The sequence below is a fragment of the Coturnix japonica genome, chromosome 2 (assembly GCF_001577835.2).
Source record: "Coturnix japonica isolate 7356 chromosome 2, Coturnix japonica 2.1, whole genome shotgun sequence".
Classification (NCBI taxonomy): domain Eukaryota; kingdom Metazoa; phylum Chordata; class Aves; order Galliformes; family Phasianidae; genus Coturnix; species Coturnix japonica.
The window spans coordinates 116,939,036-116,962,053 of NC_029517.1; the positions used below are offsets into that span (position 1 = coordinate 116,939,036).

The window sequence follows — 23,018 nt, forward strand, 5'->3', positions numbered from 1 at the left end:
GATACAGCATTGCACAGTGTGCTGCATAAGGTGTTTGAGATGTGAGCTCCAGACCCAACCATACTGTCTTTGTTTTAATTCATTGCTGCCTTCCTACCTGAAACTGTCACTTCCATTAAAAACCTAAAGAATAGATGAATTTTGGTGAACTCCATAAGGGAGACTGCACTTAACCTTCAGAAATGGTAGCATGATCGAAGTCTTGTTTCAAGAAAAAAGTTATAAATTAATTCTGTACAAGTTTGTTATTGAGAGAAGCTTTGGGAAATCTATTATCTCATATTGCAAGTTTTACCTGTACAAATGGATATTTCTTTCAAATGCACTAACTTCTATTTGTTTTCTGTATTTTTATGAAGGACATGGCTTTGAGGCGTGTTTACCTCCATGGTCCTGCTCTAGCACATTTAAACAGCTTGTTTGTTGAACTGAAGGATCTTGCTTATTTTCCTGTTCATTTGCTCAAAGTACTTTTTCCATTTTTCTTTTTATGTCCCAGCATTTGCCTTCAAATAGATAGGAGGTATGCCCAGAGAATGCTGAAGATAATTATATTATAGTAGTTCTAACTTACTGTTCTAGCAAGTAGACCCATAAGTGTAATGCAATAAGCCAGAGGAAAACATTCACCAGCTCTTTGCAGGGCTGTTATAACACCCACTCATAAACTTGTTCAACAGGTATTCATGGGATTGGTGAATACAAGGGACATCTGACTTTAATTGCTTGCTCTTTCTACCATGATTTTACAAGGTGATTCCTGCTCTGGAGAGTAAGAATGCAGAAGTTTAATGATGTCCAAGCTATGCTGAATAAGAAAGTTTTTTTATTCCTATGGACAGATTGGCCATAGGGAATATTTTTGTATATACAACATTTGAAAAGTCAGTTGCAACTGAGAGTTGGACGTTTTCCTAAGTAGAACAAACTTATAGTTCAGTAGAACAGGAAAGGCAAAATATGTATCTTTTTAGTATTAACTTTTACTATATATAAGTAGTCATCTAAAATATTCAATACTTGATTACCTTTGAAAATTGTTACACTTCAAGAAAGATATTTTGTTACTTTCTTACTTTTATAAATACATTATGAATACGTTAATTAAAATTTTTAATAGTATTTTCCATATAGATTAATATTTTGGTCTGTTGACTTTTCATATAAGTTATTACTTTAAACATTATTTTGCATAAGATACCATGTCTGAGTCTAGTGCTACATGTTTACGACAGGTTTTTTCTACCATGTACTCATTATGGAAAATTCTGAATGCTCAACAAAAAACATCCCTCCTTTCAGAAATTACAGATAGCAACAAAAATATCAACTTTCTATATTAAAGAAAAAATAATAATCTTAGGGTTGGAAACAGATATTAAATATCAAAATCTCGTGACCAGCTTTAGATACAGTAGATATTAAGTAGCTTAGTAGATAAAATAGAAATAATATAAATAGTAAAGGAATTATATGCAGCCTGCATTTCCAAATACAGTGCCAACTCTAGCATTGAGTCTGACTTTTGTTTAGCCAGTTAGTATTAGAGAAATTTGCTAGAAAAATTCTGAAGAGTGTGGTCTATGCATACACAAAGCATTAATACTGTAGCTCAGAATGGTATAGTTGAGATCTAATGTTATATTTGCTTAGTGCCCTTGGAGAAAAGGTATGTAGGAGTGTGAATATTATTTGACAGCACAGAGGTATTTAGACTGTGTGTCACTGGATCAAACCAATTCACATGAGGAGTTACCAAAATTCATTTTTACCTACTAAATTTCCAGTTAAATGGCCTTTGCCTTATTTGTGAGTCTCAGTCTTTGAAACACTGCAGCCATACCTTTCAAACTTTAAATTGCAAGTCATTCCAGCTAAGAGGTCAGAGCTTTTTCTTACCTTATTGTGCATAGATATTTCCTTGATAAGGCAAAATTCAATCATGTTATCCAAATAAAATATTACAACCTGTTGGTTGTCTCGTTCCTTCTTTCTTTCTTTCTTTCTTTCTTTCTTTCTTTCTTTCTTTCTTTCTTTCTTTCTTTCTTTCTTTCTTTCTTTCTTTCTTTCTTTCTGATTTCTTTCCAGTGGAAAATTTTGTGTTTCAAGGCTGCAAAGTTCTGTCCTTTTGACTCCCTCTTTATTCTTTTGAAATGCAATTACCGTTCAATGAAATGTTAATGCTCTATTCTATTTTTACAGCTATTCCATGATGTACTCTCCAATGTCATAGCTTAATAATGCTGCTAAATCTTCCACTATCAATTTCTTACAATTTCATAATGCAAGGGTCATAGTAATTTTTGTGGTTGTTTTGTTTTTATAAACCCAGGACAATATCTGCAAAGACACATCACCAGGCCAACAACTTCAATGTGTTTGAAGGAATGGTCTGTCATGGAGTCCCCGTAACAACAATTTCAAGAGGCAAAGTGGTTTATCACGACGGAGATTTCAATGTCACAGCAGGACAAGGCAAATACGTCTCTCGTCCACCATTCCCTCCATATGTCTATGAACGAGTCAAGCAGCGGCAGGAGGTTAATTAAAATAATAAATCTCCGTAATGCTTTCTAGAACATGAGGCTAACTAGCTCTTGGGAACAGAGGTTTGGGGATTCAATGGCAATTTCGCTTACTAATCAAAATCCACTGAGGTGGGAGGAAATTAAACTAAGGAATCAATTTTTATTGTTCTTTATATTACAGAGAAATATCATAGATTAGTTCCTGCTCTCAGGATAGTCTATATAGCTTGTAGACAAAGTCTAGGTACTTTTAAATAAGTCCCATCTGCAGTAAAATTGGCCAAAATATTTTGCACCTGGGCAGTCTGACTACTTCCTACATTTCACCACTATTTTCACTGGAAATCACAAAGGCTTAGCATTACACTCAGGAACAAAGCTTACACAGGAGGAAGATATCAGATATTTAGAGTTAAGCCTTGTAGAATATTGAACACTTAGCTCTGTTCCAGCAAGAATATGCTAAAAAGTTAACATGTGCAAACATACAGCTGGACCAAGCTTATTGTTCAGCCTCTTGTTCTGTCTTTTTTTAAAGAAAAAAAAAAAAAATCAAAATAAATGCAGATTGAATTTTCAGTGCCTATTTGCCATGCAGGCATTCATGAAGAATGTTCTTGAGGCATTAGTGTTGCTCATTATGGGTAGAATTTTCTAAACACCCAGACTAATTATGATTGAAAATCTCAACCTGAATTATTAGAATTCACTGCAGGATCTGGAAGTTTTAAATTAGACCAACATCAATGTGAGATCTGACTCTTTGAAATGCTGCCAAGATAATTCTATGCATCACATCTCAGGATTGTCTTGTTGGACTGTGAAAGGCATGTGAAAATCACTGAAGTTTTCCTTAGGACATCACACTCTTCTGTAAGCTGGTGGTCTGTCCACTGGCCAATAGGTGTAATACACTTCAGGGGATAGGCAAAGAAGCCCTTTCATGAGCATGCAGTTTTTCTCTGGAAGCTAGAAATGGTAAATAAGTGATGCATGTTTGGGTTTTCTAAGTATCCTTTGGATATGTGTCATGCACAATGTTCTGCTCACCTGTGAGACTGTTTAATCCACTGGGCACCAAAGATGTTTGGTATTTTGTTAATGAGAACTGCTTATGATTATTGCACCTTCTTTGTTGTGCAGTGTTAGTTCCTTTAGCTTTCAGTGCAATATAAATGCCACGTAACTTTAATAGAAACTAGCCACTGAAACCAGATTTGTACTGGCATTACACTAGAAAAGACTTAGGGCATTCCTTTTCTAGTAATAGGACTAAATGACAATTAAGTTCTTCCTCCAGCATAGCTGATTATTAGTGAACCTAGATCCCGGTATCAATAGTAAAGCTTTATATCCCTTGTGAGAGGAAGATCAGTATCAAAAATAAATTAAAATTTATGAGAAATTTGGCAAACACAGAATTCTAAGACTTCAGTGAATTTTGTGGTTTCTGTTTCCCATCAAAGCTTGGGAGAAATTTCCCTTAAGGAAATTACTTAACAAGTGAATATTCTACCAGCTCAATATTCTGTGTAGTCAGGGTGGTGCATGGTAGAAAGCCACACAGGGAAGTAGTAGCTTTGTTTCCTTGATGTTCACTTAACTCTTATATGTAGTAAGAACATCACTGGGAAATGTGAACATAGTAATGAAGAACAAGCTTACATTGTGAATGGGCAATGAGTCAGCTCTTCTGGCGAGCTCTGCGTCTTCTCTCCTGAGATAAATTAGCAGAAAAAATACTAAATGTATATACAGAAACTACCAAATCCTGCAGATAGTTGATTTCTGATTGGGATTTCTTTTTCTTGATTATTTATATGCCACAATCTCTGGGATTTTTCCATTTTGAGATCTGTTTAGATTAAGGAAGGGAGAAGCATCAATAAATTGAGGTAGAACATTGTCAGTTGCTTGTTAGAAAAATGGTTTTAGAGTTGCTTTGGTAGGGTCCTAGACAGAATGAACTACCACCTGGTGAAAGCTAAGAACTGAGAAGTTTAATCTCAGAGTAAGGGACCTTTTCAAGAGAGAAGTTTGATGAAATCATTAAGTAGCATAACATACAAAGCTGGGTTATCTCAGGACTGCTATTCTCACTATGTAGAGGTAGCAATTGCAAGAAGAAAAATAATATTTTAAAGTTTGAAATGCTTTATTGCAGGTCTGCAAGCCAGTTCCTGTTAAGAGAGAACCATATGCAGGCGTGGTCTCAGCAACACCCGAATCAGAATAATAGCTGCATTCCTTAGATTTGCTTCCTTCAGGTAACTGTTTGTCTTGATTAGTGAAAACTGTTTTACTTAATTCTTCCGTGCAATTCCAAGGAAAGCACAGCTGGCCTTCTGGCATCAGACAGACTTGTCTGAAATGAGCTCTCTTGGAAGGGGAACTGTCTTGGTATCTTTGATGAAAATGAGTTGCAACTCATGTATGGAGGTCCTATTTCTCATTGGAGCCTAATTTTAAAACTTCTTATGAGAGAAGAGAATGGAGTTTGATCATGAAACTGAGGTATGAGTGTGAAGTGTCATAGAAAAGCTGAGCTCAGGTAGGACATCCCATTTCAAGCACCAGGAGTACAAAGTGTAAATGTGAGGCTTACAGGAAACACAAGAGCAGCTTGAAGTGAAAAATCAAATTTTCTAATGTTCCTTTCTTACACACAATAAATGTCCATCAGTTGAGCTGTTTGGATTAAGCTGAGAAGTCTGTATTGAAAGGACAATATCTGTCTTTGTGCAGTAGAAGTGCTGCAGTCAGGGACAGCTGTGGTCTGATGGATGGCTGAGCTGCTATTAAGCTCAGTGCTGCTAACAGGATATGTAGTAACACCCAGCATTGCCTTCTCCCTCTTCACCAGTGTCCACAGTACACAGCTTGGTTACTGACATTCCCTGAACTAACTATATGTAAGCTCTGGTGCTTGGTATATCTTTTTTTTTTTTTTTTTTTTTTTTTTTTTTTTTGGTGAGTCTATTCACTTGCTAAGCCAAACAATTAGCTTCATTTTTCTGGGCTAGTTTTCAGATGGCTTAGTGAGTTGAACTGTCTCTTAGAAGAACATAGCAAGGATCAGGGCTATGCAGCATATGGATAAGGCAACTAGAGAGAAAGGCTAGGCAACAGCATCTCAGACTTTAACCATTTAAAAGTTGCAGAAATGCTTCAGTATATAGTAAAATAACTTCAGACAGCACAGCTGGAACACGATGATGCCATACACCAATCTGGGTCAGGGGTATAGTGAATGGCAGTAAGCATGACAAAATCCAGGCTGAGTTTTTGGGCATGCATAAGTACCAACACTGAGGTAGCTACCAGTAGATGAATGTAAAGCCCCAGTTCTCACATCACATAAAATTTGTTCTTGGTGCTGATTAACAAGAGGACAGGAACAAACCCGCAGTGGTGGGAGGGCTAAATTAGTTTTTCCACATTTTATTGTATTATTATTTTAAAGTTCCCTCAGAGGGAAGCTTGTCTAGAGGATCAGTAGCAGCAAGAGAGCGCAGCATGCTATTTGTTTTCCTCTGTCATAAGGGAGAAAGCTTTTGTAATAGAGATGACTAAAGGCTAAAGCTGCAATAGAGTGAGGGAGAAATAATCTTTTTTTTTTTCCAGCTTCTAGCACTCATTCTCCATTATTGCTTTTCTGAGTGACAAATTACAAAGCAGAGATTTTCTTTTGAAAGATTACATCATACTGTCTTTTTCTTCTCCATAGATAAAAGCAGATGAATATGACCGTGATGTCTCCACTGAAGCAGTGCACATTCAGTTCACAACCAGCTTTTCTAGAGCCAACGTGAAACAACACCAACCAATAAATATTACACTGCGCTTCCTCCATGAAAGTTGCCTTGCAGTCTCTCTTTAAAAGAACCTTTATTAGTAGAGAGTGAAAATACATTTTAGAAAATGACATAATATTAAAATATTAATTGCAATTGTAATATGGCAGTAGGCCTGTAGGCTCTTAAATGTGGGTAAATTTGGGGGCAGTATTTCTTGTATTTATCTTTAAAGGGTGTCTATTAACCTATAAAGTAAAAGCAATGAACAGTAGCCTTTAAACACATTGTCCAGTCACGGCACATGAACCGTAATTCTCTAATTCATGTATTAGAAAGATCTCTGTATTTAGGGCCACAAGGAATTCTCATACCAGATACTGGAGATGATTCTTCTCTTTTCCTCTTGTCTCTTCTCTATTCCTGAAAGGGATACGGTACAGAAAAGTACTGACTCAGGGGAACTGTCACTATTTTAGAGCTGCTGCTACATCTCCCCACTCTTGTCTTTAATGTGGATTGCCAGTTACACAGCCAAGTGTTTATTGGCATGGTCAACTATTTCCTATTATAACCTATGGAAATCTGTGCCAATTGTGTTGCTGAACTCATCTACAGTAGTGATTCTGGCTTTGTAGAGAGACACAGACCCTCTCAAAGGGTTATGAATCAAGATGATGATGATGATGATGATGATTATTATTATTATTATTACCTTTGAAAATTTTTTAACAGAAAATGTGACGTTTCCCTCAATGTAAATGATACAAATGGTGGGATTTTCTGTTTATTTGTTTTCTAGGATAGGATTCTTGAATTTAAAAATATATGTTCTCACTTGTTAAATGTATTTGATTTCCCCCCTGAGAAATAACTGCATTCTAAGAAGCATAAATATGTTCCTCCATACAGGCAGGTTTTGCTTCAGAAACCTAGAATTATGTTTAAATATACATTTTTACACACAATAGCCCTTCTATTTTTAAGCAGCAGAAATATTCAAGAGAGAAATGAGGCCAACAGAAAAACACCTGTATGGAGGTTTTTTTGTCCTGTATGTAGAAGCACTATAACTTGTTCTGTGCAAGCCATAAGCCAAACAGGCACACAGGGACATTCATCTTTGTAAGACAGATATAGAAAGCATATGATAATTCTGTTCTTTTAGATTTGACAGTCATATATTTCCTGTTACATCCATAGGCGTAGGATGATGTATGAGCTTGTAGCAGAAACCAACTCTAATAATCTAAGAATTGGTAGTTCTTCTGTCTCTAAATAACAAAGGAGACTTTTCTTTGTAAGGTGATGGAGGTGAACAATCTCTCTTTGACAGAATGGCAGAACCAGGCATCCAGTACTATCACAATGACTATTACAAGGCAGTGGAACTCACCATTCTGTGTAGACTTCTAGATCTGTAGATCTGTATCTGAGTTTATCATCTAGTCTCTTTGTAAAGAGAAAAAGGTCCTTCACTGTTCATTTCCACAGCAGGATGTTAAACAGACTGGATAAACTTGTCCAGATCTGTTCTCCGTTGGGATGAGATGGATAGTTTCCTTGCAGTGCCATCCCACTTACTTATTACAAGACAGTATGCCTGATTTGGGTTCAGATGTCTACCTTGCAGCTACCTTCCACCCAGCCCATCTTTCCCTTTCAGAACTAGAACTTCCTGCTAAGATGGATACCTGTCTTATGTTTTGCCTCACCAAGAGTATGTCTCCATTATTTTTAATTAATCTGCTACCTTGGAAGAAGAGCAAAAATTTGAGAAGAGTACAGTGAGATGTGTTTATACTTCTAATGATAATTTGAATTTGCATGGAACCTTTAATAACGGTGTTTAACAATTACTAGAGCCTTGCAATCACATGATATACCTGGGAGGCTAATAAATATCCTGACTGTACACTCATGAGATCTATAAATTCTCAAAGCTCTGAAATCACTTAAGTGTTTGAGTATGTGATGTTGACTCATGTTTAACATCCAGTGTTGGCTTAAATTTGTTGCTCAAGGCCAAAGTGACTCAGTTATTACAGAACTGAAACCCAGGGGAAAAGGCTGCCAGCCCTTTGGGTACTGTGGAGGTAGGTGTCCGGGGCTTTTAAATGTCTTTTTCCTCTTGGGATCCTTACTGAGATCAAAGTGGTATAAAACACAGCCCAAAGGAACAAAGTTAGTCATTTTTCTAGCACCAGATGCTTTCACAGTAAGATAACAGCAAGTATTATGAGTTATATAAACACCCATCATGTAAACTGAGCTTTTTAAGCCATGAAAGTATATTAACCATGGAAAAAAATGTATCTTTTCTGTTTCCTACACATTTTTGTTAGATTAAAAATGAGGAAACTTCTCCTGGTACCATTAGCAAATGCTTCTTCATCCCTGTGATGGTGTTTTCTGCTCTCTGTCATGGCTTATATTCCTTACGGGGGAATCCTTAGGATTTTGTTCTTAACAAATGCCTACTATCCAACTGCAATGACATTTAAATATTGTGCAGATGTGAAAAAAATTACCTGCATGCCGTAAACTGGAATTTCCACCAAAGCATCTGTTTTATCTCTACATCCTTGAGGCCTGTCAGGTTTGTGAAATTGGTGAGTATTTATTGTTCCATGGCTCATGCTGCCCCAGGATATGAACCCTGAGAATCAGTGTGATGCCAAGTTGTTGTCAGCCACGCTATCCAGGCACCACTACTGAAGTTGACACTGTCATGGTCCGAATCCCTGCTGTTTTATTTTTCTACTTACGATGGGTACACTGTAATGGTGGGATCTTCACTGGGATCTAATATTGGAACTCCAGTAATTAACTGACAGCAGAACAAAATATGGTAGAACTGCATATATTTAATATAGGAAGTGATTTTAAAACACATTTATTTCAGCACAGTTCCTCAGCTGAAGCATTGGTGTCCCATCCCTGCCTCTTCCTCCAGACCTTACAAGCCTTCTGAATTTGTCCTAAAGCTTCATCCCAGCTACTGCCTGTAATTCATCTGCACAAAGTTGTTGCTGGGCCTGTGCTATAACTACTTTCCTAAGTCAACGGCTGCACCACAGTGCCTTGGAAAGCTGGATTAGAGGTGAGTTCTGCAGCCCACACAGTTTTCTTGGTCCTTTCCCTGGAAGCAAAACAACCACTTTCCTGCAGATGTTTGAATCCTGCCTCATTCAGGCACATTCTCCAGTCTCTACTGAGAAAAATGTTGGATTTTATTGACTCTTCTTTCTGTTCTTTGTCCAGCTGGGCAAAATGGACTATCTCTTTATTGCTTTATGAGCTGGCATTGCTGCCTTAAACCCTTTATTTATTTATTTATTTATTTATTTCCTGAAGCAGTAGATCCCAGTACAGAGCAGCTGAGGATCTGCTTTGCCGTGGCTGAAGCACAGAACAGCCTCATCCCTGCTCAGCACTTCTCATTGGGGCCCTGCAGGAGCAGAAAGGTTAAGATTCAGTTAAATAAGGAAAGGAAAGAAGTAGTCATATTTTTGTCACTCTCTCCATGCAGACATAATTTGGGGATTTCTAGAACCCCAATCTCTCTCTTAATAAGGATTATGAGAGCAGGAATGGCAATTTGGGACATCCTAGCATACATGTTATTTCTTTCATCCTCGTAATCTGACAGAGAAACGCTTGTGTGGCCACAATGGGTTTTATTGCCCAGCTCCCTCTGAAGAGCTGAGGGGCACCGAGCGCTCCTCTCCTGCTGCAGCACCCAGAGCTGAGTCCATCTGCATCACCAGGCGTGCAGCTCTGCATGGCCACTGGAGGGCAGGGCTTGCATGGCACACAGGCAGGAAGCTGTTCCCGTGCTCAGCTGCAATATAGTCCCATATTTTGAAGCCTGTGCTCACTAAGTTAACAGTAACATCCTCATTCACAGGTCTTATTTAATCAGCAGTGAATAGTGATCCTTTGACCCTTACTTTCTTCATTTGTAGTGTAAAACAGAACTAAAAGAACGACTTTTCTTACTCCTTTGTTTTTTATTTTAAAACATCTGAGCCATTTAGACTGTGATAAAAGCCAAATGAGTCTGTGTCACTAAGCTGACAGGGCAGGGATGGATCAGGGATGGTAAGGTGTAAAGCAGCTCCGAACCCAGCACCCTCTCCTCAGCACACCCAGCTGCCCACATGAAACGAGCACTGGAAAAACAACCCAAAAAACACTGTTTCTCTTAGTTATGAAGGAAGCCAAATCCAGGGCCTGGGGTGCTAATGAGGACAGTTCCATAAACACAGTCCTTGGTAGGAAATGGCTTTATTTGTGCTGTGTGTCAGGGTCAGGAGAGCCAACGTGTCGCTCTGAATTATCTTCACAAAGCAATCAGGACAGCCTTTCATTAATTTTGCAAACCAGATTTGAGCCAATTGGGGGATTTTGCACGGTAAATCAAACAGCTCATACACTACTGAAGGGTGCTTAAAAAGAAAGCCGAGCTCTGAAGTAAGCTGGGGAAATGAACAGAACAAAGGGGTCAGAAGTCAAATCCAGACCTCTCCTTAGGCTTTTCAGAGCACTGGGGGTGTGTGATGCATTTCTGACAGCCCCTAGAGAGGCAGCTAAAGACAATGCTCACTATGAGGAAAGAGGTTAAAAACTTCCATTGAGTCAATAAATGAATAAATAAAACCTTTAATTTCAAACACAGTTCACTTTTACTCAGCGGAAAGAGAAAAAATATATGGTTTTTATCCGTGGGGAAGTATGATGTATTGGAGCAGAAGAGAACACGGCAAAAGAGGAAAGGGGACTCTGAATGATGAAGGCAGGGAAACAGAGCCAAAGTAAAATGCAGGATGTAATAGGGTAGGAAAGAAGAGGAACAGAAATAATTGTGGATGGAATATTGTCTTTTTATTGTAACCTGTAGACTTTTTTACTTTGTTTGTTTGTTTTTGTGTTTTTAAGGAAAAGATGAAAAAGAATGTAATCGTGTGGTTGGGGTCTGTGATAAACAGGCAATGGGAAGAACTGAACAACACGCAGAGGAGGCAGATGAAGATCAACAAACCCCCAGACATCTCCAGCTCACAGGACAGAAACAAATGGGAGAAAACACACCTTGTAAGGTCTCCACAGAATGAGGAGTATGTCTCTGCAGTGTCAGGAGAGGCAGACCCACCCTCTCAGCTGCACAACAGAAGGACCTCAGTTACTGGGTGTTCACCTCTCCACCACTGGGCCCAGAAGGAGCAGGCCTTGTACTCTATGTCAGGGCAGGAGCTGTTCTGTCACTGGGATGAACCCCAAAGTCTTTGAGGCCCTAAAGAGGAATTTGTTTTAGAATTCAAAATAATGTGTAGAATATGCAGTTATTTCACGGTCTTTTAGCTTTAGGGAGGCAGGGAAGAGCAAATGTTTCCTCTGCCTGCAGTTCTGCTCCCCTTCAGCACATAGGTATGTGTGTGTGCAGACACCAAGGTGAGCAGGGCCTTAGTCTGCTTGAGTGCATGACACCAGGATGGCTGTCAGGCAGTATTTGTGTGATGGCACACAAAGCATTCACAAATCAACACAAGTTTCTGCTGTGCATGCCTTATGTTTTTTGCAGAGGTTTCTGTGACAGGCAAGGAGTCACAGGGCAGCTGGGGCTGGCAGCCATCTCTGGGTTAATGCTCTCTGACTCCACTGCTCTGAGTTGCCCAGGGCTGTTCCAGTTATGTTTTGAGGGTCTCCAAGGCTGGAGGCTCCATAACCTCGCCAGATCAGACCACTTTCAAAGTAAAAAAATATATATATATATATATCATGCTCAGGTGATTGTCCCAGTTGCCTCCCTGACCTTTATCTTTGGAAATGGATTCCAGAATCCATCACCTTCCAAGGGTCTGAGGTGGGGATGAACAACCAGTTATTTCACTTGTCCTCCTTCCTGCCCTTCTTGAAGACTGATGTGACATTCATTTTCTTCCAGTGCTCAGCAGTCTCTTCCAGCATCCTTGATGTCTTGTATAGACAATTGGGAATGGCCTCACGTCGGCACAGCCAGCTCCATCAGCACCCATGGGTGTATCCTATCACATTCCACAGATTAAAGTATGTCCAGTTTGTTGAAGTGTTCTCTCACGTGGTCGTCTTCCACAGACACAGAGTAATCTTTGCCCCATACTTGATATTTTTCAGTTTTTCAGGTGGAGAACAGCTTCTGACATTTGCTACTGGAAAGTTTTAAGTATTTATTCATTCAGACAATGGATGGAAGCATATATCCAGCCTTATCCAAAGTTTCACTTGGTCTCATTCACACCATGTTGCCATTTAATGTAGCCTTGTCTTTCTTCCTCATGGTTTCTCTTGCCCTAAGAATTGGGAACCAAAAATTGACCTGAAAATAAAGAAGTATGATTCTTAGGTCATAGTATTTCTGAGTTACAGTTCACTCAGATGCTGTGGTCAGTACTGAAAGCTATTAAAAACAAATAAAAGAAAAAATATGGCCATGTCTGCAACTATATGAAAGTATTTGCCTTCAATATATTCATGTGTATTTTTCCATTTGTACGCATATGTGGATAGATATGGAATCAATGTTTTTACAATTGAAAATTTCTATTTGCAGTTCCAACACCACAGTGCTTTTAAAACAGAAATATAGTACCTTCTGTTTTCCTAAATAACAACATGTTTTGCAGCATAAAGGGTCAGCTCACAAATGCCTGATATTTGCTATTTGCACTGTGGAAATACTCTTTGTACTGGAGGTGCTTATCAGGCCTTTGTGAAAACAAGTTTCTCCTCCAGTTGAACTCGATGGTCTCTTGAGGTCCCTTCTACAATTCTGCAGTTCTGTGATTCTGTTAGAGCTCTTAGTCTTTCCAGCAGGCACTGGTTGGGGTGCATCCATTATGTATGTGTCTAATGCATGTGAATTGAAGGACAGAACACCACAGTTTTGTAGTCTAATCTTACCAATAGGCAAGTTGTCTCCAGCCCTTGTGTAGGCAAGCACTGGAGAAAATCTATTAGCGCATACTTGAAATTAAGAAGTGTTTAAGTATTTCCTGGATAGGAATCTGCCTACAGTGCTGAGAGCCTGATTTTTTCCATTGTGCTGACAGCTTACCGTTCTAGCAAACGCATTCTTGACAGCTTTCTGCTGTATCTTTGTTCTTTTCTTGAGTAATTTTGCATGTAAATAATGTATCCTCTTCGTCTCCACCTCAGGATAAAATGAATTTGACACAAGTATTTTGAGTTGGGTCAGGAGGCCAGAGGATAACCCGAAAATGATTAAGAAGAAGATGATTATTCCAAGCTGGAGCCATGTCGTGGAGAGGTGGAGTTCTGGCTGAGGGATGCAGTTATTCTTAAACAAAGAGATCTTCAAAATATCATTCTTTGCAATATGCTTATTCGTGTCAATGATAGGATTATTCTTCTGCACAAGAAAAATGGGAAAAGAGAGTTAGTGATAGTACTGGTTCCCTCCTTTCTTAATATTTCTCCTATTGGATATTCACATTTCCTAAGGTCCATTAATTGTCTAATCCATCCAGTGCCTATGAATAACAATATATTTATTAGCTATCTGAAAAATATTTCACACTGCATTTTCTCCATTTCTCCTGGGGCACTGTCCTACAATTACATTCTTAGTAGCTCTGCCAGAAAAATGTTTAGCTGCTCTGGCTGCAGTGGTTTAATTTATTCCCACCCCCACGAATCTGCTCAGATCCCCCATTGGGGAGACATTCTTTGTGAGTAATGCTGTGGAGCAGAGCATGCCTGTCCCTTTGGCTGTGGCTCCACCTATATACATAGCTGTAATGGCAATGGCCCTCTTTCAAGCAAACATATGAATTACAGTGCCACAAAGGAACCATCAGCTTGTTGGCTGTGCTTCTGCTCCTGCAGCTGCTGAATATGAAGGGAAAGTTTTCAACACTAAGTTAAAATGAGAAATATGAAGTATAGATAAGTAAGTACTTACTTGCTGAGAGAGTCTGAGTTGAATCTCCAGATCTGGTAATTCTTGGAGATGTTTGTTCACATAAATAATTAGCCAATAAAACAAATAATCTACTGCAGCAAACAGAAGCCAGACACAAAGATGAATAACTACAGGGAGAAAAAAATGCTGCATCTGCTTTCTCTCCTTCCTTTTGAAGCTGAAAGATGGGATTGTGACATAATTCTTTCTCTCCTTTTTGTTAAGTGGCAGAAGACACGGCCTTTGCTGTTTCTTTTGCTGCTCATCAAATGTGATGAACCGTTTTGTGATATAAGTATTCTTAAACTTGGCATTATGAGAGCCCACAAAATGTTTGATAAAAAGCACAGTTCCAAAAGAAATTAAAAGAATCCCCACTATAGGCAATACTTTCTGGCCTATACAGGGCAATATATTCAGCATAAAAGATATCTGGTTAGCAACTCTCTGGATTTCTTGTTTTGTGTCATTCAGCTCTTGTTTGAGTGCGTCATCTGAAATTGAGTAAGATGATGTAAACTCATGCTTTATTGCCACAGCAAGTAGGTCGGTAGGAAGATTGGCCATCTCATAAATCCATTTTACAGCCTCAATGTAATATTTTATCAAGTCAAATTTCTCATACTCTAAATTGCAGGTTATGCTGTCTGTCAGAACCTTTAGGTTGTGGAAAATGCTTTGGATGTTGCCAGCTACCACAGCGCCTGTACCAGCTGTAAGGAGAGCATTCCTTCCCTCCCGCAGCCCACAGGAGAGAAGGAATAGGGCGCTGAAGCAGCGCAGGTGCTTGGAGAAGCAGAGAGCGATGGAGAGTGAGACCCAGATGAGGCCACAAAGCAGCAAGAGACACGTGGGCTGCTCCTTCAGGGAGACATGGATGCTAAGGAAGAGGAGGACGCTTAAGAGGAAGCCAACTGCAGAGCAAATGGCAAAAAGCTGCATCAGGTACTTCCAGCCAGGCCTCCTTTCTGATGCAAACACACTCCAGGCATTCTGGGCTGCCAAGGCAAATAGTCCCATTTTCTTCTGATAGTTGCAGACACTGAAGAAGCTCAAACTAAGGAGAAAGGAAAACAAAAAATGCTGTTAGATACAGGGTCACAGCACTGACAACAAGGCGTATTTGACAGCTTCACATCATGAAAAATAGAGATCTGACTCACATGGCAGCTGAACTGCCTCACTGAGAACCAAATCTGAGTCTCAGTATAGATAGAATCATAGAATCATGGAACTGTTTGAGTTGGAAGGGACCCTTAAGGGTCATCTAGTCCAACTCCCCCTGCAGTGAGTAGGGACTCCTACAGCTGGAGCAGGATGCACAGAGCCCTGTCCAGCCTGACCTTGAATGTCTCTGGGGATGGGCATCCACCTCCTCTCTGGGCAACATGTTCCCAGAGTATGCACATGTGTAGGGGATGATTATGAGGAGCAGTGAGATGGGGAGAAGAGAGATGGGGAGCCATGAGATAAGGAAGGAGGATGGAGGTCTTCTCCTTCAGCTGGAGGTAGGTCAGTACAGACTGAGTCTCAGAGGCATCATTCCTTCACCGGGTCTCTCCTGGGACAGCATACTGGCCCACATATCTAGTTAACTCTAATTGCTCATTCTTTTCACCTTCTCTGCCTACAGCATGCCCGCACTAGAAATTAATTCAATCTGATGGGAGACTGTATTTGCTCCACGTTCACATCTTTCCTACTTCTTTTGTAATACATTTATAGTGCTTTTTTTTTTTTTCTAATTTATATGCTTATTAGCCTTTTAACATACTAGAACAAATAAGATACTAATTAAATAAAATAAACTGTTGCAATTTTACCCTGCAATGAGGAACAGTTGCCTTCACAAATACATCCTGAAGATATTACTTTGTCTTTTGTTTAGCTTGAACACAGCAGGTAGCCAGGAACCAAACAATTATTTTATAGACATGCTGTATTTTTCTGGCATTTGACTTTATGAATTCTGCAAGCATTTACTGTGCCATTTCCCCCTTCCTGTCCTTATTACTGTTTACTGGTTTTGTTTTTCTGTCGCCATTGGCTGTGAATGCAACAAGAGCAGAGGGTGAGCAGAGCAGGCAGATCCTCCCCATCAGCTGGGTGCTCTATTTCCCCCATAGGACATCGGGAGTAGAACTAAATATTGAGTGCAGGAGAAGCACATAAAGGATAAAAAATGGAGGTCTAAAAAATTATGGAGGCCAAAAATTCTTGTATCAGTAAGAACTTAAACAGCTGTGAGTGCTTCAGAAGGGGAAATAACACTCTGGCTCAGAGTTAGAAATAAATCAGTGAGCTGAGTGGCTCAGTGATAGAGGCTAAGTCTGTGCTCAAAGGAAGAGAAACCCTAAGAACTTTCTGGACTGCTTTCTTTTGAAAACTTAAGCCACAAAAACTCACCTAAAGCTGCTGGGTGAATTCTAGCAGGAGGGTGACAGGAGCAAAACCTTCATTTCAATCGCAGTCTGAAGCAAAGCATTTTTTTCTTCTGTCCTATAGCACGTATCGATGTGGCAGCTGTTACCTTTATTAAGCATAAGGAAAGAATGTGCCTTGAAAAGCAGTTTATTGCTGTTAAGTGCCGAAGACTTTCCACCATAGTTTTCTTGTGTCATACACCACAGAGGGGAGCTGGAAACTGCCTCTGAACCTGAGTTTCCTGCAGAACCCTAAGGGTTCCTCTGTGTCTTAGTTTCCCTTGCTGCGAAGTGCTTACTCAGGTCTGGAAGTATGATGTTCATCCACCATATGGCATGCTGGCAGGAGTAATTATAAGAACAGATTCTTTCCAACAAGGAGTTTTGTCCATGCTTCTTAAGGCTTGTAATATACTGAGATTAATGCAATGTAGTTAAGAGGTATTTAAGTTCCTGCTTATGATATTTTAGATATTGCCTACAGATTTTAAGTAAGTAGAAAAATAAGTGCATAGCATCAAGCATCCTTAGAAAATGTTTTTCCAGCTCAGCCACAAGCTTTCAGCTAAAGCAGGGTCAGTGTTATACAGTGCTTGTTCACACCATGTATGATTTGTTTCCCTGCCAGCTGTAGGTATTTTGTGGTCACTGTCCAAGCATATGGTCATCTTCACTGCTGATTTGACCCTGTCCCAGCCCCTTACTCTGCTAAGCAACCAGAGCTCCATTTCCAATATATGGATTAGCACCAGGTTTGTCTGAGTTAGATCTGCGCCAGTACAGGAAGGAGGCTTAAACATGTGATGGCATTTGTCATGCTTTGCTAAATAAGGTTTGTCCCTGCTGTCTGTCTTCATTTATAACTTATACCAACCACCCAAAATATTTCACGAGAGCTATTAAATTACCAAGTCCCATTCTTTTTTTCACTATACACTTCTAGGAAACAGTAGCTTCTCTCATTATATTAAGCAAGGAGTTTGCATGGGTGAGTCACCCATACATTGGAAATGTAGGTCTGGCTGTAATTCCTAAGCAAGCAACAGCCTGGGTAGAGACAGTTTCAGAAATATTCCCTTCAAATATGAGGAGCACCCATGTAACTACAGCAATCATCAGAGCAAGTGGCTATGGCAGAACAAATCCCTAGAAACAGTGAAGGTGAAGCTGGATAGGGCTCTTAGCAAACTGATGTAGCTGTAGGTGTCCCTGTTCACTGCAGGGGAAATGGGCTACATGACCTCTAAGGGTCCCTCCCAACTCAAATAATTCTATGATTCTATGATTGGTAGTGAAGACACGGCTCTCCACAGGACAGCCTTATTTGAAAGCGCTCAGCAGGAGAGTGGCTGTGCAGCCAGCCCCTGCTTGTGCTGTGCCTCAGCACCTTGTGATCTCAGAGCACAAGTCACTAGAAAGGAGAGGGATCAGGTAGAATGGGAGACTTAGATCTTGGTGGTAAAGTGTCAGCTACACAGTGCTCTTTGCCTCGTAAGTCTGATTTGGATTTCATACAGGAATTAGGAAAAAGAACACAATAAGAACATAAAAACAAATATTTCCTTTTTTGGCAGTTTCAGCAGCCTGCTTTCCCAGCCTGGATAAGCTGGGAAATTTTCTTGCATTGAAATGTAAGAGAATTGCTTCCCTTTTTTGGATACCATCAGAAAAATACAATGATAAACTACTCTTCACAAGAGACAAAAATACAAGAGGGAGTCTCACATTACTTCCCGTGGTTAATGCAGGGCATTCAGCAAAGAAATAAGTCCAATCAAAAATCCATCAAGATGGATGGAACTACCTCAGGGCTCCTTTAGTAGCCTGCCATTTCTTGTGTTCCCATCCTTAGTTTCTAACTGCAGGAGGAAGGAGAGTAAATCATATTAAACACAACAGACACAGGTGAGGACTGAAATACATTAGCAAATATGTAGAGTTAGGAACTTGAAAGAATAAAAAACATAGACACAGAATTACAATATTGTACAAAACAAAACAAAAAAAAACCAAAAAAAAAACCACACCACCATCTAAAGCAACACAAGAAAAAAAAGCATAACTGATTGAGATCTCTTTTTCTTCTTTTAAACACTGGATCAGGAAAATTATGAACTCTGTGAGATATTATTGGGTCTTTAAGATGCTACAAATTGGTTAAGTGTGATCTAATACTAAATGTCAAAACTGTACTGTCCACATCTCAGCTGCCTGTCTTAACGTCAATGAGAAGTGCAGCTTCCCAGAGCCAAACTTCAGACCTGACTTAGAAGCCCCTGCTTGCGTGACTTGAATTGCATCCTATCTGAGCTTCTTCCCTATATTTACCTCCAAAATACCCCAGATTGCTCAGAGACAGCTATTCAAAGTCAGGTGTATTGAATATCCTATGTTTCTCCTTTGTAAGCACGGCTACTTTTTGGCTGAGCTGAGTGCTCAGAAGAGAAAACAACACATGTTGTGAGCAGCTGTAGAATCTGGGGTAGCTACAGAAAGAACAACAAACTTGAAATCATACTTTCTCACAGATGCTGCTGTGGACAGTTTGGAGAACTCGGCACAGCAGACCCACAGACTTCGCTTAAAGCACAGGCAGGAATGAGGGCCAAGTTTCAGAAAATAGAATGGTAGTTTGCATATTGACAAAAACAACTCTAGAATGTAGAAAATACCACTGTCAAGGAGAGCTACACGGTTCCTTCTCCTGTATTTTACATCACTGTATTACAGGCAGAGCCTGAGTCTACTCTGTTTACGAACCTTAGGAATAGACTGTCCAGTCAGTAAGGTGAAAACAACCAACTTAAAGCAAGTTCCTTTACCTTAGAAGAGCTAACCCCCTCCATCTTTACCATGCACCGTTACTTGATATTATCCTAAAGTATTACTTACAGACCTTCCTGTAGAGTGCATGAAGGATCATCTCGGTGCCATGCTTCTTGATTTTGTTGAGGAACCAGGATGGGTGCTAACAAAAAATAACATGAGTAATTCCTTTTCCATACCCTCCCTCGATGAGTCAAGCATACCACAATTTTGAAATTACTCTTTTTTTGACTAAGATTCATAAGGAAGTAACTTATGCACAAGAACAAATATAGTACATAATTTGCAAGTGCCAGTTTCCACCTCTTTGTTTTCTGGCAGAGTAATAGATAGCAGAAAATGAGTTCTGGTCCTAGATTTCAGTGTCTTAAAATTATGTCGAATAATGCCTTATGTCTGCGGCATCTCAGCTATTTTGGTGCTTCCCATTGAAACCTGCAGCAATTCAGTGCCCAAAGAACTTTGAAGCTCTAAGCATTTTTACTCTAGAAATGTTCATATAGAGACCTTTGTAAATATTGTGCTTACAAAACAAAAAGGAGCTGTTGGAGAGGGTCCAGAGGAGGCCATAAAGATAAACAGAACTGGAGCATTTTGCCTCTGAAGACAAGTTGAGGGAGTTGGAGTTGTTCGCCCTGGAGAAGAGAAGGCTCCAGGGAGACCTCATTGAGGCTTTCCAGTACTTGAAGAGAGATTATAAACAGGAGGGATTTTTAAAGGGTCTGAAACTGACAGGACAAGAGTGAATGGTTTTAAAAACAAAGAGGAGAGATTTAGGTTAAATGTTACAGAGGAGTTTTGCACTCAGAAGGAGGTGAAGCACTGGCACAAGCTGACCAGAGAAGCTGTGAATGCCCTGTCCCCGAAAACTTTTGAGGCCAGGTTGGATGGGATCCTGGGCAGCTTGATCCAGTGGATGGCAACCAACCCATGGTAGGGGGTTGGAACCAGATGGTCTTTAAGGTCCTTCCCAACCCAAGCCATTCTATGATCTGGAATGATTGATTGGTATGGTGTGGTGTGGTGTGGTGTGGTGTGGTGTGGTGTGGTGTGGTATGGGAACACAACACACAGCAGAGACTTCATATAACTCTGGATTTATTTAGTAGATAAATAAGATTGTATTTCTTAACACTTTCTGGAAAATCTATAAAAATTTTGTTTTGCTTTAATCAGGCCTTTGGCAATCCTAAATTTTACTTTAAATGATTTTTTATTTTTTATTAAAGGCTGTGGTTTTGTGTGTGTATTTGTGTGTAATGGAGGAAAAGAAGAGTTCTTTGACACCCATCCTCTCCTCTTGAAATGAGTCACATTGCTCCTATCAGATCTTGGATGGATCCATTGAACTGGGCAGTCCTTTCCTTCAGTTTCCATGAGGGCTATTTGATAAAGGAAGAGGACTACAGACTTACTTGAAAGGAAATCAAAGGCTGATTCTACCTCTTAAAATGGATAACAACAGCAAAAGTAGTAAGAGGATCCTTATCCACAATTTACTCAGTAAATGGCCATGGTACCTTTCCAATAATATCTTCTTTAGACTGTCTTGTACAGACACTTTCAGAACTGACCTGCATTTAGAGCTTCATTGTTTCTGTTTAAACTTCCAGAACCATTTTTGGAATAAAATATGCCTGGTGCTTTTATCAGAAATCTCAGAGGTGGTTGGGTCTGTTGCAGAAATGTTACATGCTAGACCTGAGGAATTCTAAATTGGAGATTAACTTTCATTTATAGTTTGAATTCAAAGATCCAGGGTTGTCCATCAGATTCAGTTCTGTCCTCAGTCTATTTGTGAACTGTAGATTCTAACTGGCAACTACAGACATGCTGGCATGAACATTATCTATTTGCCCTTGGTTGAAATGGCTCTGCATGTAATTTTACAATTAATTGGTAGGTACTGAGGTTAAGTACTGAGAGCACTGGTCCATTGTATGACCAGGCTTCTCCACAGAGAAGCTACTTCAAGAGCAACTGCTGCACAAGTTCATCAAGTCCTCAGGCAGCAAGATGAAAATAGAATAATACTTATAGCGTCTAAATTATGCATAATGTACAGATATAATTAGATATAGTGGACCATCCATAACTTGAGGAAGTTTCTAAAGTTTCATTATAGGAGGAATTAATTAAATTATCCTTTTAGCAGAGCATATTGTTCATAGTATCATATAAGGGAAAATTCTGTAAAGTGATCCAGGTAAGGGCATATTAAGGCAGACAAAGTCTCTATCTAACCTGACTTATCAACTTCAATTCAGCATGTCACAGATGTTTAGAGATTCATAGAATGGTGTCCCTGCTTGAGGAGGTGAACAGATGTACTCCAGAGAATCCTTCCAACAAAGAATAGAATCAGACAGTGATTTGGGTTGGAACAGACCTTAAAGACCATCTAATTCCAATCCCCTACCATGGTCAGGTTGGCCACCCACCAGATCAGGCTGCCCAGGGCTTCATTCAGCTTAGCCTTAAGCACTTCTAGGGATGGGGCATCCACAGGTTCTCTGGGCAACCTGTGCCAGGTGGCAACCCTGCCCAAGGCATGGGGCTGTAACTAGACAGTCTTTAAGATCCTTTCCAACTTAATCTATTATGATTCTCTTTTATGGTTCTAACCTAAATCTTCTTTCTGATAATTTAGAACCATTTTCCCTTGTTCCATCACTGCCCTTCCTGTTAAAGAGCGCCTCTTTGACTTTCCTATAGGCCCCCTTTACTACAGTAAGTTAGACTGCTTCCTTACTATAGTAGGGAAGACTGCTAAAGGTATCCCCCAAGGCTCCAAATTAAACAACCCACAACTCTTTCAGCCAGTCTTCCTAGGAGCGGTGCTCCAGCCCTCCAACCATCCTCATAACCCTCCTCTGAACTCACTACAACAGGTCCGTGTCATTCTTATGTTAGAACCCTGAAAGCTGAAAGCTGTACTTTTGGTGGGGTCTCACAAAAGATGAGTAGATGGACAGAAGCACCTCCCTCAACCTATTGGTTGCACTTCATTTGATACAGCCCAGATCTGGTTGGCTTTCTGGGCTGCAAGTGTAGATTGCTGGTTCACAGTCAGATTTTTGCCCAGTCCTACCTCAAAGTCCATCTCCACAGGGTTGTTCTCAGTCTACTCTTCTCCCAGCTTGTATCAATGTTCAGGATTGCCCTAACCCAGCTGCAGCACCTTGACCATGGCCTTGTTGAAATGCATGATGTCCACACAGACCCATCTGGGCACATATCTCTTCAAATGAGTCCTGGAAGCAAAGAATGTCAGTGCTCACAGCCTTTCTTGGTCTCTCACAATCACTTCCCTGCTAATATTGCCCAGTACTAAGCACCATGACATGGGAAGAACTTACAGTCTGCTAATTTGAATAATTGTACTAAAAAGGCTGTGGTTTCTTTCTTCCCCTCTATCTGCTGGTTCAGTATGGATCTCACTGCCTGCAATAATTTCAGAATTTTCTCTTTTTTTTTTCCCTTA

The 23,018-nt window shown here is 39.9% G+C and overlaps 2 protein-coding genes across 8 annotated transcripts in view; one reads left to right on the forward strand and one right to left on the reverse strand.

The window, feature by feature from the left end:
- Positions 1-8,276, forward strand: part of DPYS (dihydropyrimidinase) — a 29,657-nt gene extending 21,381 nt beyond the window's left edge. Inside the window, exons 9-11 of the mRNA XM_015856032.2 lie at positions 2,333-2,540; positions 4,693-4,795; positions 6,256-8,276. Coding sequence (XP_015711518.1) covers positions 2,333-2,540; positions 4,693-4,764 — 280 coding nt within the window. The 3' untranslated portion in view covers positions 4,765-4,795; positions 6,256-8,276. The remainder of the gene's footprint in view (positions 1-2,332; positions 2,541-4,692; positions 4,796-6,255) is intronic.
- A 2,695-nt stretch (positions 8,277-10,971) lies between these two features.
- On the reverse strand, positions 10,972-19,767 carry DCSTAMP (dendrocyte expressed seven transmembrane protein). Of its 7 annotated transcripts, none has more exons than XM_015856036.2 (6): positions 19,605-19,767; positions 18,434-18,555; positions 16,692-16,815; positions 14,286-15,342; positions 13,419-13,733; positions 10,972-12,680 (listed from the first exon to the last, which is right to left on the reverse strand). In XM_015856036.2, the coding sequence occupies exons 4-6, from the start codon at positions 15,303-15,305 to the stop codon at positions 12,597-12,599; spliced, it is 1,419 nt and encodes a 472-aa protein (XP_015711522.1). In that variant the 5' UTR covers positions 15,306-15,342; positions 16,692-16,815; positions 18,434-18,555; positions 19,605-19,767; the 3' UTR covers positions 10,972-12,596. The 7 variants fall into 7 exon arrangements, with proteins under 7 accessions (XP_015711522.1, XP_015711523.1, XP_015711521.1 ...); XM_015856037.2 differs by having other exon boundaries at positions 18,513-18,567; XM_015856035.2 differs by having other exon boundaries at positions 18,434-18,567.
- Positions 19,768-23,018: the final 3,251 nt, after the last annotated feature.